Genomic DNA, 15,683 nt, shown 5'->3' on the forward strand with positions numbered 1-15,683 from the left:
GCAGTTCAGCAGAGGAATGGGCTGCATAGGGAGATGGTGAGCTCCCCCTCCCTGGCAGTCTTTGAGCAGCAGCTGGACGAACACTGATCCTGCATTGAGCAAGAAGAACTGCAGATTTATACCCCACCCTTCTCTTTGGATCGGAGTCTCAGAGAGGCTTACAATCTCCTATGTCTTCTCCTCCCACAACAGACATCCTGTGAGGTGCGTGGGGCTGAGAGAGCTTCTCCCACAAGCTGCCCTTTCAAGGACAACCTCTGCCAGAGCTATGGCTGACCCAAGGCCATTCCAGCAGGTGCAAGTGGAGGAGTGGGGAATCAAATCTGGTTCTCCCAGATAAGAGAGCTGTGGCTGACCCAAGGCCATTCCAGCAGCTGCAAGTGGAGGAGTGGGGAATCCAACTCGGTTCTCCCAGATAAGAGAGCTGTGGCTGACCCAAGGCCATTCCAGCAGCTGCAAGTGGAGGAGTGGGGAATCAAACCCGGTTCTCCCAGATAAGAGAGCTGTGGCTGACCCAAGGCCATTCCAGCAGCTGCAAGTGGAGGACGGGGGAATCAAACCCGGTTCTCCCAGATAAGAGAGCTGTGGCTGACCCAAGGCCATTCCAGCAGCTGCAAGTGGAGGAGTGGGGAATCAAACCCGGTTCTCCCAGATAAGAGAGCTGTGGCTGACCCAAGGCCATATTCCAGCAGTTGCAAGTGGAGGAGGGGGGAATCAAACCCGGTTCTCCCAGATAAGAGAGCTGTGGCTGACCCAAGGCCATTCCAGCAGCTGCAAGTGAAGGAGTGGGGAATCAAATCTGGTTCTCCCAGATAAGAGAGCTGTGGCTGACCCAAGGCCATTCCAGCAGCTGCAAGTGGAAGAGTGGGGAATCAAACCCGGTTCTCCCAGATAAGAGAGCTCTGGCTGACCCAAGGCCATTCCAGCAGCTGCAAGTGGAGGAGTGGGGAATCAAACCCAGTGAGCCCAAATAGGAGTCCATGCACTTAACCATTACACCACACTGGCTCTCTAGTTGGACTAGATGGCCTGTATGATCCCTTCCAACTCTGTGATTGTATAATTTATTCAGGGGGAAAGTGTGCTTCTGGCATTGGTTCCCAGAGCGTTCTGGCGTGTAGAAAAGAACGCAAAGATCAGGCATGCCATACCTGTAAGTAAATCTTGTTCAGTCCATGGATAAGGTCGCCAATTGGTCCAGAAGTCAAGCGTCCAACTCCTGACGTGGCTCCCATGCAGACCAGCACAATCCACCCTTTATCTCTTTCTTTGAATTCCTCTTCCACATATTTCACCTGGGAAAGAGAGGAAATAAGGACATTAATGTAAAAGGTGGTCCCCTGCGCAAGTAGCGGGTCGATACCGTCCAATGTGGTGATGTCATATCAGGATGTTTTCACGGCAGACTTTTTTACAGGGTGGTTTTCCATCGCCTTCCCCAGTCATCCGCACTTTACCCCCAGCAAGCTGGGGACTCAGCCAATCAAACAAACCTTTAATGGCATGAAAATACAATAAAACAGGGATAAACAGTCCAAGAACTAGACACTTAAAAATGTAAAGCTGGGTACTCGTTTTTACCAACCTCGGAAGGATGGAAGGCTGAGTCAACCTTGAGCCGGCTACCTGAACCCAGCTTCTGCTGGGATCGAACTCAGCTTGTGAGCAGAGCTTGGACTGTGTGACGCAGTACTCTGTGATGCAGGGCTCCTAATAAGGACATTAGCCGCCTCAGTATTCCCAGTGCTACACCTTCTGCAACGCACAATCAGGGGTTCAGAGCCCACCCGACCCCAGTGGGTGCAAGTGCAAGGTCCCCCGCTGCACCACCTGTCCCACAATCTGGGATCTTTTGCACTCCAGGCGCATGAAAGTTTTGTCCCTCTTTTGCCTTATTTCATGTTTAGCAGCATAACGAGAGCTGAATAGATGTCCCAGGGAAGTTCATTTTAATGTCTCTTCTTTTTTTTTTCGATGTCCTTTTTTCTGCATCTGTGTCTATGCCCTTAGCAGGCCTGCAGAGATCTCCGGGCCTGGAAGGAAGGAGCTCACACTCAGTCCCTGAGCCGTTAAGCAGCCACTGTGCACCCCTCTAGAAGTGCAGGCAGCAGCATTCTCTACAAAACGTTTACACAGCCAAGGCAGCTGCTGCAGGAATCCTGGCAGCCCAAGGGATGACTTTCTTTGCTTACAGGCTGCATCATCCCTGGCTACAAGGCCTCCCTCTGCATTGGACCTCGAGGAACGGACAGTTCAGAGTTGTCCAAGGAGCCATGCCAGGCTGATCTTCGTATTGCACTTACGATGTGGGCACCCTTAGCACAGCCTACTCACCTTTGCCATACCTTCCTATCAGCAGGTTATTATGCGCTTGATGTATGCAACCCCATAGGGTCCAAGCATGGCTTATTATTATTACCTGACTCATGCATGCTTTTGCCTGTCGTGAGTGTAACTTACTAAGGAATCACTTCTGCCCTGAGAAAGTGCGCTGGATGGTACCAAGGTCGTCCCGTGTTATCTTACTCTCAGAAAATGTACTTTCATTTTCTTCTCACAGTTATTGCTCGAGATGCTCTTGGGGGGGAGGAGGGAGCCTTTTGGCACTTAGCCTTTTGAATGTATAATGGATGGACCCAAACCTATATCTGGGGAGACTGAGGCCACAAGCCTCAGTTTCAGCAAGAGAAGTCTTGCCTACTGTATCTGTCTGTTATTATGCAATAAATCTACCAAATCCGGTGAGATGAAATTGCTGAGCAGACAGGTTAAAACGGATAAAAGGAAGTACTTCTTCACCCAAAGGGTGATTAACATGTGGAATTCACTGCCACAGGAGGTGGTGGCGGCCACAAGCATAGCCACCTTCAAGAAGGGTTTAGATAAAAATATGGAGCAGAGGTCCATCAGTGGCTATTAGCCACAGTGTGTGTGTATGTATAAAAATTTTTTGCCACTGTGTGACAGAGAGTGTTGGACTGGATGGGCCATTGGCCTGATCCAACATGGCTTCTCTTATGTTCTTATGAGATGTTTATTGAAGAGAACTGTGCAGAATTTGACAATACCCTCCTTCCAATCCTGGTGTTTGGCACCCCAGGGCACTAGCGATGGGAGCAGAATATTGTCATGGATTGTGTAGTTCACACAACAAGCTTCCACAGTTTTCAAAGCAGAAAAAGGGGTTCCTTTGGGTCCCCCCTCCCACCAAAAAAAAAAAAAGAGTATTATATGGATTTTGTTTCTTTTGTTTCCCAGCATGGTGTAGTGGTTAAGAGCGGCAAATTCTAACCTGGAGAACCGGGTGGGATTCCCCACTCCTCCTCCACAAGAAGCCTGCTGGGTGTCCTGAGGCCAGTCATGGTTCTCTCAGAGCTCTCTCAGCCCCACCTACCTCACAAGGTGCCTGTTGTGGGGAGAGGAAGGGAAAGGCAATTGTAAGCCACTTTGAGACGCCTTCAAGTAGAGAAAAATGGGGTATAAAAGCTTAACCTACTCTTCTTTTTTTCTGGATTTTGCTGAATATGGCTGTTCAGAACCTCTTTCATGTGCCTTAACAAACAAGAAGAACATCAGTGCATCAGCACTCAGCTTCCAAACATTCCAAATTGCCTCCTGCTCTCATTGGCCTTTGTCAGGTGGAGCTTCTTTATCAAAGACCAATCAGGCTCCCTTCCCTTGCCCTACAGCAGGCATCTTCTCTCCCTCACCCCCCCATCTCCTCCACCTCCTGACAATCTCACCAGATGCATGTAAGGTACGAAGTACCCCAGAACTGCGGTCGCAATCCCAAAAGCCCAGATCCGATAGGACTCCTTCCTGAAGACCTTCATGCTGAAGTACTTCCTCATCTGGGACGTGCACTGCTGCCTCCAGCTCCGACTGTCCAGTTTGACGTGCTCCACATCGTGAGGGTCAGAGGTCGAAGGGAACATGGGGCGGAAAGTCAAAGACAAGAAGATCTGGACAAGCATGAAGGCGCTGAGGACTTGGAAGGTGTGTGCCAGCCCAATGGATCGGCCAATAATCTTCAAGAGGAAAGGGAGGCCCATGGAGAAGAGGCAGCTGCCGGCGGTCACCAGGCCGTTTGCCAGACCCAGCCGCCGTTTGAAGTAGTGGCCTAGGATGACCAAAGAGGGCTGGAAGGCAAAGGAGCTGCCGCATCCAAAGAGGACCCCGTAGGTGAAATAACGGACTTCAAGGGACCTGCAGGCAAGATAAAGCACCTGTTACATTCCAGCATTTTAGGATGAGACATTTATTATTACGTTAAGCTTATATCCCGCCCTCTCTGCAAGCGGACTCAGGGCGGCTCACAACATCACATTACTTCCATTAAAAGCCAATAAAACATATAAAACATAATTACATATTTAAATTATTTAAAACATTTCATGGTGCTGTATTAATACAGTACAGTATAGCAGTTCTGAAAGTTCGATGGTGACCATCGGTACTCTGCATGGTGCTCTATATGATGTCCAGTGGCAGCTCTCTCTCGGTTAAATGTCGAAGGCCTGTCGGAACAATTTGGTCTTACAGGCCCTGCAGAATGTAGACAAATCCTGCGGGGCCCTTATGGCCTCCGGGAGAGCGTTCCAGAGTTCTGGCACTGCCACCGAGAAGGCCCTGGCTCGTGTCGTATGCAACCTGGCTTCTTTTGGTCCAGGGATGGACAATAGATTTTTCGTCCCTGAACGCAGTGCTCTCTGGGGAATATGCGGAGAAAGGCAGTCCCGCAGATAGACAGGTCCCTGACCATAAAGGGCTTTAAAGGTCAACACCAACACCTTGAAACGAACTCGGAACACAACAGGAAGCCAGTGCAGCTCTTTCAGCACCGGCTGAATGTGCTCCCATTGAGGGAGTCTCATTAACAGCCGCGCCGCAGCGTTCTGCACTAGCTGTAGACTCCGGGTTAGCATCAAGGGTAGCCCCATGTAGAGAGCGTTACAGTGATCTATTCTTGAGGTGACCGTAGCATGGATCACCACTGCTAAGTCGTTGTGCTCCAGGAACGGGGCCAGCTGCCATGCCCGCCAAAGGTGGAAAAAGGCGGATCTAACTGTGGCCGCTACCTGCGCCTCCATTGTAAGGGAGGACTCAAGGAGCATGCCCAAGCTCCTGACCGTAGGGGCCGATATTAATGGCACCCCGTCAAGAGCCGGCAGATGAACCCCTCCCCCCGGACCACCCCGGCTCAGATAGAGAACCTCCGTCTTCGTCGGATTCATTTTCATCGGCTCAACCTGAGCCACGAAGCCACAGCATGATGGTTTGGAAGACGCCACCCCACCTCAGACTGCAGGGGCTGCACTTGGGGAAAGGACATGGCTGGAAGCCTTCCCTCCTGGCCCAGAACAGCTGTGTGTGTGTGTGTCACACGCTCTGCCACTGAGATCAAAACCTGCAGCCCCCCAAAGCTGCCTGCTCATCGTCTGCTTGTGCATTGCGAGGATTATTGACTGCCTGCCTTTCCCACTGGGACTCACAGCGGATCATGCCCAGGGAGCTGGTCTTACGTATGCACAGCACAGCTCTTCCTACTATTATAACACATTCTTGGGTGTTCAGACCCTCGTCTTGAAATCATTTCAACTTGTTCCAAAAGAGGTTCAGACAAGATGGAGGCCACAACGGAGAAAGCACACACAGGAGCAGTTGTTGATTTTGATTGGCTGTTGGCTTTGAGGCTGAGCAAAACGTTTTTTAGATCTTTTGACTGGTGTGGAAAGGAACCTTTTTTCCCCCCTACTTCACACTGCTGAATTTTTGGAAGATCTAGTTAAATAGGACTTGACAGGCCCTAACCAGGGTGTAAGGTTGGGAAAGTGAAGGTTTTTCTTGAATGTAAGGAATGCAGGGAACACACTGAGGCATCTCACGCGGCTTTCCCAAACTGGTCTTTGATAGCTGGCCAGATCCAGGAAGGTTGGGGTCAGGACCCGCCCCTAAATACTTCCCCATGTGTGTTAAAATGGTTTCAAGACAAGGTTCTGAACACCCAAGAATGTGTGGTAGTAGTAGTAGTAGGAAGAGCTGTGCTGTGCATACGTAAGACCAGCTACGGGTGGGTGGGGGGGAATGGGGGATGTGGTTGGAAGCAAAAATGTGAAGATGATCTGCAGGACCTCTCATTGGTGCAGGGAGGGCAGCAGCTGCTCCTGGGACCCTCCTGTGCAGTTTAAATCACCTGGGAGGGAGGGGGCAGCACTCAATTCAGCACCCCCTGGGCCTCTGCCCTGGACGACTGCCTAAGGTTGCCTAATGGGTGCGCTGGCCCTGCGCAGGAGCGCTCTGAGGCCGGAGTGCCTCCCAGTGTCTGGCATCCACCATGGTGGGGGCAGGGCCCCAAATGGCTCCTGGCATCCTCTGCCACTATGGAAGGGCTCAGAGCAGCTCCCAAACGGTCCACCGTGGCTCCATCACACAGGTGAAAAGTGCCCTTTCTGCACCTGCACAGAGAACACTACTCTACTTTTCCGGGAACTTAACCCACCTCTCCATGTTTTGTTTTGTTTTTTAAAAAGTCCCGATTTTTCTGCAAACCTGCAAACACCAACAAATCTGTTTAGCCAATCCACAGATTTAGCTATTCACTGGTGGGGGGCCATGGGTGACTATTAGAATAGAACAGGGTTTCCCAAACTTTTCTTTCCCGTGGCCCGGTTATTTTTACACTTCTCCTTCGTGGCCCACTAAAATTCAGGGGTGGAGCCAGGAGACTTTGGGGGTGGAGCCAGGAATTATGTCATTTCCTGTAATGTCACTTCCAGGTCAAGGGCCAAGTGATGTCACTTCCGGGGCACACTGAACCAAAACTCCACCTTTTCCTGTGATGTCACTTCCAGGGAACTTCCCCAAACCTGCCTATTCTTCTGAAGTAATTTCATTTTCAGAAAAATCTCTCTGAAACTCATGCTGAGCCAAAATGGCGGTGGAAAGTGGGCAGTCCTCTCTTTCCACCCCCCACACCTGTTCTTCTCCAGCTGAGAGAGAGAGAGTGTGTGTGTGTGAGTCTAAAGTGCCAGTGGACGCCAGCTTTTCTCTCAAACATTGGGAGGGGGGGAGAAGGAAGAAGAGGCAGCCCAGCTCCTCTCTGCACAACACAGAGATGGAGGAAGGAAGGAAGCCAAACAGAGCTCAGGCTTTGCTTCAAGGCTAGCTTTTCTCTGCACAACACGGAGACAGGAGAAGGAAGAAAGCCAACGGAGCTCAGACTTTGCAGCCTGTGTCAGTCTTCAAGGCTAGCTTTTCTCTGCACAACAGAGAGATGGGGGAAGGAAGGAAGCAGAGCAGAGGTCATGCTTTGCTGGAGGCAGGGCTAGCCTTGGCTTTTCTTGTGACCCAGTAGTGAGGCTTCCGTGGCCCAGAACCGGGTCACGATCCTGCAAATGGAAAACACTGAAATAGAAGATGTCTCCCTGGATTCACCTGGTTGGTTGCACCACAGGACAAAATTACCCAGGTGGGGTCTGGAGTTCTCCAGACATTACAACTGATCTCTAGACCAGAGATCAGTTCCTTTGAAGGAAATAGCAGCTCTGGAACGTAGACTGTTTGGAATTACACCCTCTCCGGGCTCCAAATTCCACTTGCTCCAGGAAATGCCTCCAAATCTCCAGGAATTTCCCTACCCAGAGCTGGCAATCACACCCACTTTATTCCTCCTCCTCCTCCTCTTCCCTGATGCTTCCACTCCCTGCCTCTTCTCATTGGCCTGTTGTGGGGAAAGAAGATATAGGAGATTGTGAGCTTCTCTGAGATTCGGAGTGGAGGGCAGGATATAAATCCAGTATCATCTTCTTCTCTGCCTTTCTGTTGCTTGCTTTTCCCTTCCCTGCCACACTAAAGCCAGTCCTCCATTTTCCGACTTGCTCCATGGTTCTTTGGACTCCCTCCCTGAGCAGTCCTGCCAAAGCCAGCTGTGCACCCCACTGGCAAGGACCCTCCTGATTCTTTCCCACATGCCACAAGCTGCCCCTTTTCATGCCAGCTCTAGTGCAGGTGGTAGCCACTGTTTTTGTGGCCCAAGACTGGAACACCAACTGGTGGCCAATGTGGGTGGGAGGCAGCTGGAAGAAGGAGACCAAAGAAAGAGGAGAGAACTCTGCCCTTCTCTCCCACGGACTGTCATTTAATCTGCTTCGCTGACATGTTAAATATTGCTCATAATTATTCACTGATCATTGATTCACACATTCATCATTAGTTAAATTATGCTAACACCTACCTTCACTCACTTGAGACAAGTTCCCAAGCCACAATTGACAACCTGAGCCCAGAGAAGGTCAACAAAGTCTGTTGGAATTTCTTGCCAGTGTTTCCCTATTGAAGTGGCAGTGCGGTAAACTCTTAAGCCAGGGAGCCCAAGCCCTTCTTTTTCAGAGAGCAGCAGTAGCTTTTTGTAGGCTATGCTCGGTCATTGCCACCCTCCCCCCCGCCCCCCCCCAAAAAAAGGTTTAAAAATGTATACATTTTAAGAAAAAATGGGAATATATTGTGAGTCCTCTTATTATCTAAATTAACCTTAGTATGATGTTCATCTTAAAGCTCTTAACTTTTTGTCCCCAAGTGTGGCTCCTAACTACTCTCTCCAATGTCCTACCATGCAGGCCTTGGAGAACCAAGAACAAAACCAGGGCTTCCTTCTAAAACCTCACTGTCCAGGCCCATCCTCTCAGAAGCTGTCTGACTTCTAGCAGTCAGCTACACGAAGCTCAGTTTTACTGAGTCCTTTGGGAAGAAAGTGGCTTCAATTCTTCAAAAAAATCCAAAAAACCCCATGAAGTGCCAAGGATGTCCACAAGAAAGAGGGAGACGGGTATTTTAATAACCCTGCCTACAAGTGTCTCATTTATTCCACTGCAAGCCTTCCCCCCTCAACTAGTCAAGTGGGAGGGGGGGGGGGATGTTTGCCACACTGTCCTAAAAACCATTTTCCAGACTCAAACTACATCAGAGAAGTGTCAGGAGAAGCCTGCTTGTGCAGATGAATAACCACCTCACAGCTGCCGCGCACTCCGTCACTCAGACTATCCCAGGGACAACATGTCTCTGGTTTGGAGAACTGGCTGTGCCAAATGGCAGATTCTATGACACATTAAGGTCTTAATTCCGCCTCATACCTTACATATAAAAAATAAGGGCATTCAAGGCTGGCTGAAATGAATGCTGGGTAAATAACTCCCTCAGAATCAAACATATAACACGATCTTCACTTTTCTTCTTGTTAAAAAAGCTCTGCTGTTGCTGTGAGCCTTCTGCCTCCATTTGAGCAGCAGTCTCTAACTCTATGACCAACCAGCCATTCTGCCAGCCCCAGGTCATGGAGAGTCCCCAGGCAAAAGTCTTGCCAACACCCCCGATGGAGCTATCTGCAAACTAACGGGTGAGCTGGTAGAAGAACAGGCTGCCCAACTTGACTCGAACAAGGATGCAGCTAACTGCGAGATGCATGACAAGCCCAGAAGAGTGACAACGGGCACTATGGAAAGCTCAGATAGGGACAGACACATGCACGGAAGGTTCGCCAGCTACCGTATGAGGGGGGTACCGTCCAATCAAAGTGCTTCTATGCAGTGTATTCTGTTGCCTCTCTGCATTCCCTTCTAACAAAAGGATGACATAATCTTTTGGATCTGGGTCCTATGCCTTTCTTAGTCTGCAACAACCTTTTTAATTCCTCCACAGGGTGGTGGGCACAACTACAAAATGGCTACTGCGGGTGGCAGAGCCAACCACAAAATGTCAGGGAGGGAAGGTGTGCATCATTCTAACAAGAACTCTTCAAATTTCAGGTAGAAGTTTTGCTTAAGTGACACACCTTGAAGTGAAATATTTTCTTGCATACATGGCCCTTACCAGAAACCCTGCTGGGCAAAAGCCCCCCCCCCCCAAACAACAACAACAACAACACCCACTTAACGGGCACCAGGGAAAGCACCCATGGGTGCCATGTTATGGATCCCTGCTTTAGCTGACTGCTCTTCGAGAAAATGACACATCTTGACCCAATGAGGTGGTTGTGTCTGTCGCTGACCATTTTCCCATGGGCTAATTCTCCCAATCACACCACTAACCAGTCAGAATGCTTCCCTCCGACTTTTGCATTCCTCCTGCCTCTCTCTCAAGGCCAGGAAAAACAAACACTTTCATTTAATTAATTCTCCAGTGTCCATAATAGACAGCTGCCAGCATCACTCCAACTTGTGTTCTTACTGTGTCCTGGAGTTTCTGGTTCACTGGCTGCACCAGTCTCTTAACACTCAGATTAATGCTTGAATCACTGCTTGGCTCCACCCTCGAAGCCTTCTTCCTGGAACTGCAGACCTCCTGGTTTGTGTAGGTTTGAAGTTCACTTGGACCATTGGCAGCCTGGACACTTGCCTGCCTGGAAGAGCCCCCCCCCCCCTTTCTCCTTCCTGGCCTTCCTTTCTCACTCTTGCCCTCTCTCCCTCAAGCTACATGCAGCACAAGGGTTTATGGGGGGGTGGGGGGGGACTTGGGATGCATGTATTGCTGGCCTTATGTTTGATGTTGTAACATACTTCAGTATTGTCTTGACTATCATCATCATCAGTAATAAATAAAAAGCCCAACCATGGTGGCAAATCTGAGGATTTTCATTGGTTGGATGTGGGCCACGCAGGATCGGCTTGCACTCTGTCTCTGGTGTGCCATTGACCAGTTCTGCTCTCCCCCACCCACCACCAGCCCCATCAGGCAAGAACCCCACCAGACGACCACTGACTTATGAGGGAGGCAGTTCTCTGCTGACAGGTTCTCCTGGGGGCTTACTGATCACTACTGCCTTTCCTTAGGGCCCATTGTAGGAAGACGGGGACAGTCCCCCCCACACAAACAATGCTGCCATGAAGCAAACAGTAAACTGTGAGAGACATTTTCATGAGGCAAACAGTAGCACTTACTTCTCTTCAACTCACACAAAGAGAATGTTCATTCAAAGCAGAGAGGGGCCAGTTCAACAGCAGCAGATAAACAGACTGACACTATATAATGTATCAAGCCCCCTTTCCACCTGCAAATACTCTTCACTCTTTTTATTTAAATTAGGTTACAGTGGCCTCATATGATAGAATGGACTCTATCCTATGGGTCCATTGGACAGACTGGAGTCCATTCTATACTATGAGCCCATGGGACAGAATGGACTCCATTGTAGCCTGTGGGCCCATAGGATGGAATGGACTCCATTCTGTCCTGTGGACTCACAGGATACAATGCAGTCCATTCTTTTCTATGGGCCCATAAGATAAAATGGAGTCCACTCTGTTCTATGGCCCCATGAGATGGAATGGACTCCCTTTTGCTTTCCTGCCACCTGCAAGTGGGAGGGGCACTAAAATTTTATTTTTCATTTCCCTGACTAACATTTGTCAATTTCCCTGATCACAATTTATTTATTTATTTAGTAGGCTTATATCCCGCCCTTTCTCATAAAGGGCTCAAGGCAAATCACAACATAAATTGAACAATAACAGCCTACAATTCAAATTTAAAACAATACAATAAAAACCTGAACAACAGAGCAATAAAACAAGATAAAGTGCTTCACAGGCAGAAAGGGCACATTTCACAAAATACCGCAGGTTTTGGCCCAAGAAGAAGTGATGGTGTTAGTAATAAGATATAGCAGCACAACAAGGCTGTAAAGCAAGATATCACAACAAGGGAGGCCGACTGATAGAATAGTTGGTGGAATAGGATGCCCACTGCCTCAACCAAAAGCCTAATATGAATAGAGAATCACAGATAAATGACTAGCAGGGGAGCCCCTAAGGGTTCTGTGATTAAACCAGCCTCCAATATAATCAACAAATTTTCATTGAAATTTATAAAGGAAACATTTAATAAGCATTCCCTCTATTCCTTCATCCAAATCATTGATAAAGATGTTGAACAAAACAGGTCCCAGGACAGATCCTTGAGGCACTCCACTTGTCACTCCTCTCCAAGAGGATGAGGAGCCATTCACAAGCACTCTTTGGGTGCAATCTGTCAACCAGTTACAGATCCATCTAATGGTAACAGAATCCAAACCACATTTTACCAACTTGTCAACAAGGATAGTATGTGGAACCTTATCAAAAGCCATACTGAAATCAAGATAAATGATGTCTACATCATTCCCCTGATCCAACAAGGTAGTCACTTTCTCAAAAAAAGAGATCAGGTTAGTCTGACATGACTTGTTATTGAGAAACCCATACTGGCTCTAAGTAATCATAGCCATCTGACCTGACTTTTCAGAAAGTGGCAACCCTGTAAATGTTCCAGGACCGACTGTTTGAAGATTTGTTCTCAAACTTTTTCAAGTATAGACGTCAAGCTGAAAGGTCGGTAATTACCTAGATCCTTCTTTTTCCCCTTCTTGAAGATGGGGACAACATTTGCCCACCTCCAATCTTCCGGCACCTCCCTGTTCTCCAAGAATTCTCAAAAATAATAGCCAGAGACTCAGAAATTACACCCGCAAGCTCTTTTAGAACCCTTGGATGCAGTTCATCTGGCCCTGAGGACTTAGTTTCATTTAAAGAAACTAGGTGTTTATGTACTACCCCTATGCTGATCCTAGGTTGGAGCTTCATACCCTCCTTCTATGTTCTGTTTTTGCCATGTTGAGCACCATTTCCCTCAGAAGAGAAGACTGAGGAAAAGTAGGAATTGAGCAGTTCCGCCCTCTTTTCATTACCTGTTACAATTGCACTTTCCTGCACTCGCAATGGGCCTACCATGTCCTTGCTCTTTTTCTTACTCTGAACATAAGAAAAGAACCCTTTTTTTGTTGTTTTTAGCATCTTTGGTCAGTCTTACCTCATACTGAGCTTTAGCTTTCCTAACTTTTTCTCTACAAGCACTGGTAATTTGTTTATATTCATCTTTTGTAATAAGGTCCTCCTTCCAATTCCTAAGAGTCTTTTTTATTTCTCAAGTCTTTAGAGAGCTGTTTATTGAGCCAACTTGGATTCTTTAGGCTTTTTCCATTTTTTCTTCTCATAGGAATTGTCTGTGATTGTGCTTTCAGTATTTTGCTTTTAAGAAACTCCCACCCCTCCTGAACCCCCTTCTTCCTAAGTATTTCTGACCATGGGATTTTACCCAGCATAGTTCTAAGTTTATTGAGGTTTGCCTTTCTATAAGTCTGACTAAGTATAGCTTTTCCCTTCCCTAAGACTGTAAATTCCGAAATCACATGGTCACTACTGCCCAGGGTGCCCACTATTTCCACTTCTTCAGTCAATTCTTCCTTGTTGGTGAGAATCAAATCCAACATAGCAGATCCTCTTGTTTCCTTCTTCACTTTCTGGAAAAGGAAGTTGTCAACAAGACAAGTCAGGAATCTATTTGACCTTTAATTTTTAGCAGAGTTGGACTTCCAACATGTCTGGGTAACTGAAATCTCCCATGATCACTGTATCCCTTCTCGTGGAGAACTTTGCAATCTTTTGTAGAAGTATCTCATCCAAGTCCTCTGCCTGGCTTGTTGGTCTATAGCAGACCCCCACCTATCACTGTTATTTCTTACTCCTTTTATTTTACCTAGAGACTCTCAACTGAGTTGCCATGCTCAGATTCACATATTTCCTCACAAGTATACCTCCTTCACATATACTGCTACACCTCCGCTCTTTCTCATTTGCCTGTCCCTTTTAAATAAGTTGTAACCCTGAATCCTAATATTCCAGTTGTGAGTGTCATCCCACCAAGTTTCAGTAAGGCCTATTATGTCATAGTCTCCTTCCTGTATTAGGACTTCCAGTTCCTCCTGTTTGTTTCCCATACTCTGCGCATTAGTGTAGAGACATCGGAATCCATATTTTATACATCCCAAGGGTTTAGTTTCTGTACATACCTGCCAGTTAACATTACCTAGTGTATGTGCCACTCTCTGCAAATCACTAGTGTTCTTATCCTCAGTTTCTGGCATCATACGAGGCTTTGAATTATTGTCTCGCTCCCCCATACAATTTAGTTTAAAGCCCTCCTTATTAGGTTATCAAGGCTGTTACCACACACCCTTTTCCCTACCGCCGTAAGGCGCAAACCATCTTCCGATAGAAGACCACCATCTCAAAAGCGTAAGCCATGGTCCAGAAATCCGAATCTTTCCTGACGACGCCATCGATGTAGACAGTCATTTATTTGAAGTATTCTTCTTTCTCATCCTACGCCATGGCCTTCAATAGGAAGAACTGATGAGAACACAACCTGTGTGCCCAGCTCCTTCACCTTCTGACCCAGAGCCAGATACGTTCAGGGCTATAATGGGCAGTATCATTTGTTCCTACATGGATCAGCAAGAAAGGATAATAATCCATGGGCTTGATAAATCTTCCAATCCCTTCTATCACATCCACGATGCATACACACGGCAGACAGCAGACCTCTCGGGATGACAAGTCCGGTTGGCGCACTTTGGGCTCCACCCCTCTTTGAAAGGAGTCTCCAATCACCACCACCTTCCTCTCCCTATATTGGGGAGCAGAAGCCCCAGGCTTCTTATCCACAGGATCCTGAGAAACTTTGTTCAAGCTTCTTGGAGGCTGGGGAAGCAGCCCTTGTTCCAATGGTTCAGAATCAGTTACTGTGGGGAGATCCTGGAACCTATTGCTGAGCAGCAGAGGCTCAGAACATCTCCTGATTTTTTTCCTTCGGGTTACATTTTTCCAGGAACCCTCCTCCTGTGTTGGGTTCTCTTCCAATTGATGCGATACCACTTCCTCTCCCTCCTCTTGTCCTTTCAAGAGTGCCTCATGCATTCTGTCAATAAAATCCTTCCTTTATACACTGCAGTGTGGACAATCATGCCTCCAGTCCCTGTATCTTCTCCTCCAGCAGGGCCACTAACTTACACTTGCTGCAAGTTAATTCGTGCTACTCTTAGTTAGAAATACAAACATCTCACAGTCTTTACATATCACTGCCACTGCTCCCTCACCACCCATGCTGCTGCAATCCATTTCAAAAGTCTCTTTATCTTGACTTCCCTGCACCTTCCTCTAATGCAGCTGAGCCACTTCTACCTCTGGCAAGGATAAGCCTTGCAAATTAAAGGCTCAAGCTCCCACCCACCTCTGACTCAACAGCCAGAACAACAGCAGAGGTTGAGGCCAGCAACTACCCCCAGGCAAACAAGCTCTCCTCACTCAGCAACAGCTTACCAGCAGTTCTGTCCTAGTTCCAAGGACCTTCCTCTAATGCAGCTGAGCCACTTCTGCTTCTAGAGCCCTAGTCAGATGATCTGGGGCAGAATCTGATTGTCCATCCATCAACAGAGCTGGGTGTCTTCTGCATATTGGCAACAACCCAGCCCAAAACCTTGAGAAATCTGGGCAAGGGGATGCATATAGATGTTGAACATCATTGGCGAGAGAATAGCTCCCTGCAGTACACCACATTCAAGTAGGTGATGCATGAAGGTCTGCTTGGCAAGAGCTACCCTTTGTCCCCGACCACAAAGAAAGGAGGAAAACCACTGTAAGGCAACCGCCTGAACTCCAATGTCGGCAAGGCGGTGGGTCATTAGATCATAACTGACCGTGTCAAATGCTGCTGAAAGATCTAACAATAACAGCAGCGCTGACCCGCCTTGATCCAGATGCCCTCTGAGGTCATCTGTGAGGGCAACCAAAGCAGTTTATGTCCCATGACCAGAGTGA

General features: G+C 48.0%; 1 protein-coding gene across 1 annotated transcript in view; it reads right to left on the minus strand.

Moving 5' to 3' along the window:
* SLC16A2 (solute carrier family 16 member 2) overlaps positions 1-15,683 on the minus strand; it is a 159,386-nt gene that overhangs the window by 9,616 nt on the left and 134,087 nt on the right. Inside the window, exons 3-4 of the mRNA XM_060249105.1 lie at positions 3,744-4,206; positions 1,152-1,295 (exon numbers count right to left, since the gene is read on the minus strand). Of these exons, the coding sequence (XP_060105088.1) occupies positions 1,152-1,295; positions 3,744-4,206 (607 nt within the window). The remainder of the gene's footprint in view (positions 1-1,151; positions 1,296-3,743; positions 4,207-15,683) is intronic.

The sequence above is a fragment of the Heteronotia binoei genome, chromosome 11, assembly GCF_032191835.1.
Source record: "Heteronotia binoei isolate CCM8104 ecotype False Entrance Well chromosome 11, APGP_CSIRO_Hbin_v1, whole genome shotgun sequence".
Lineage (NCBI taxonomy): Eukaryota > Metazoa > Chordata > Lepidosauria > Squamata > Gekkonidae > Heteronotia > Heteronotia binoei.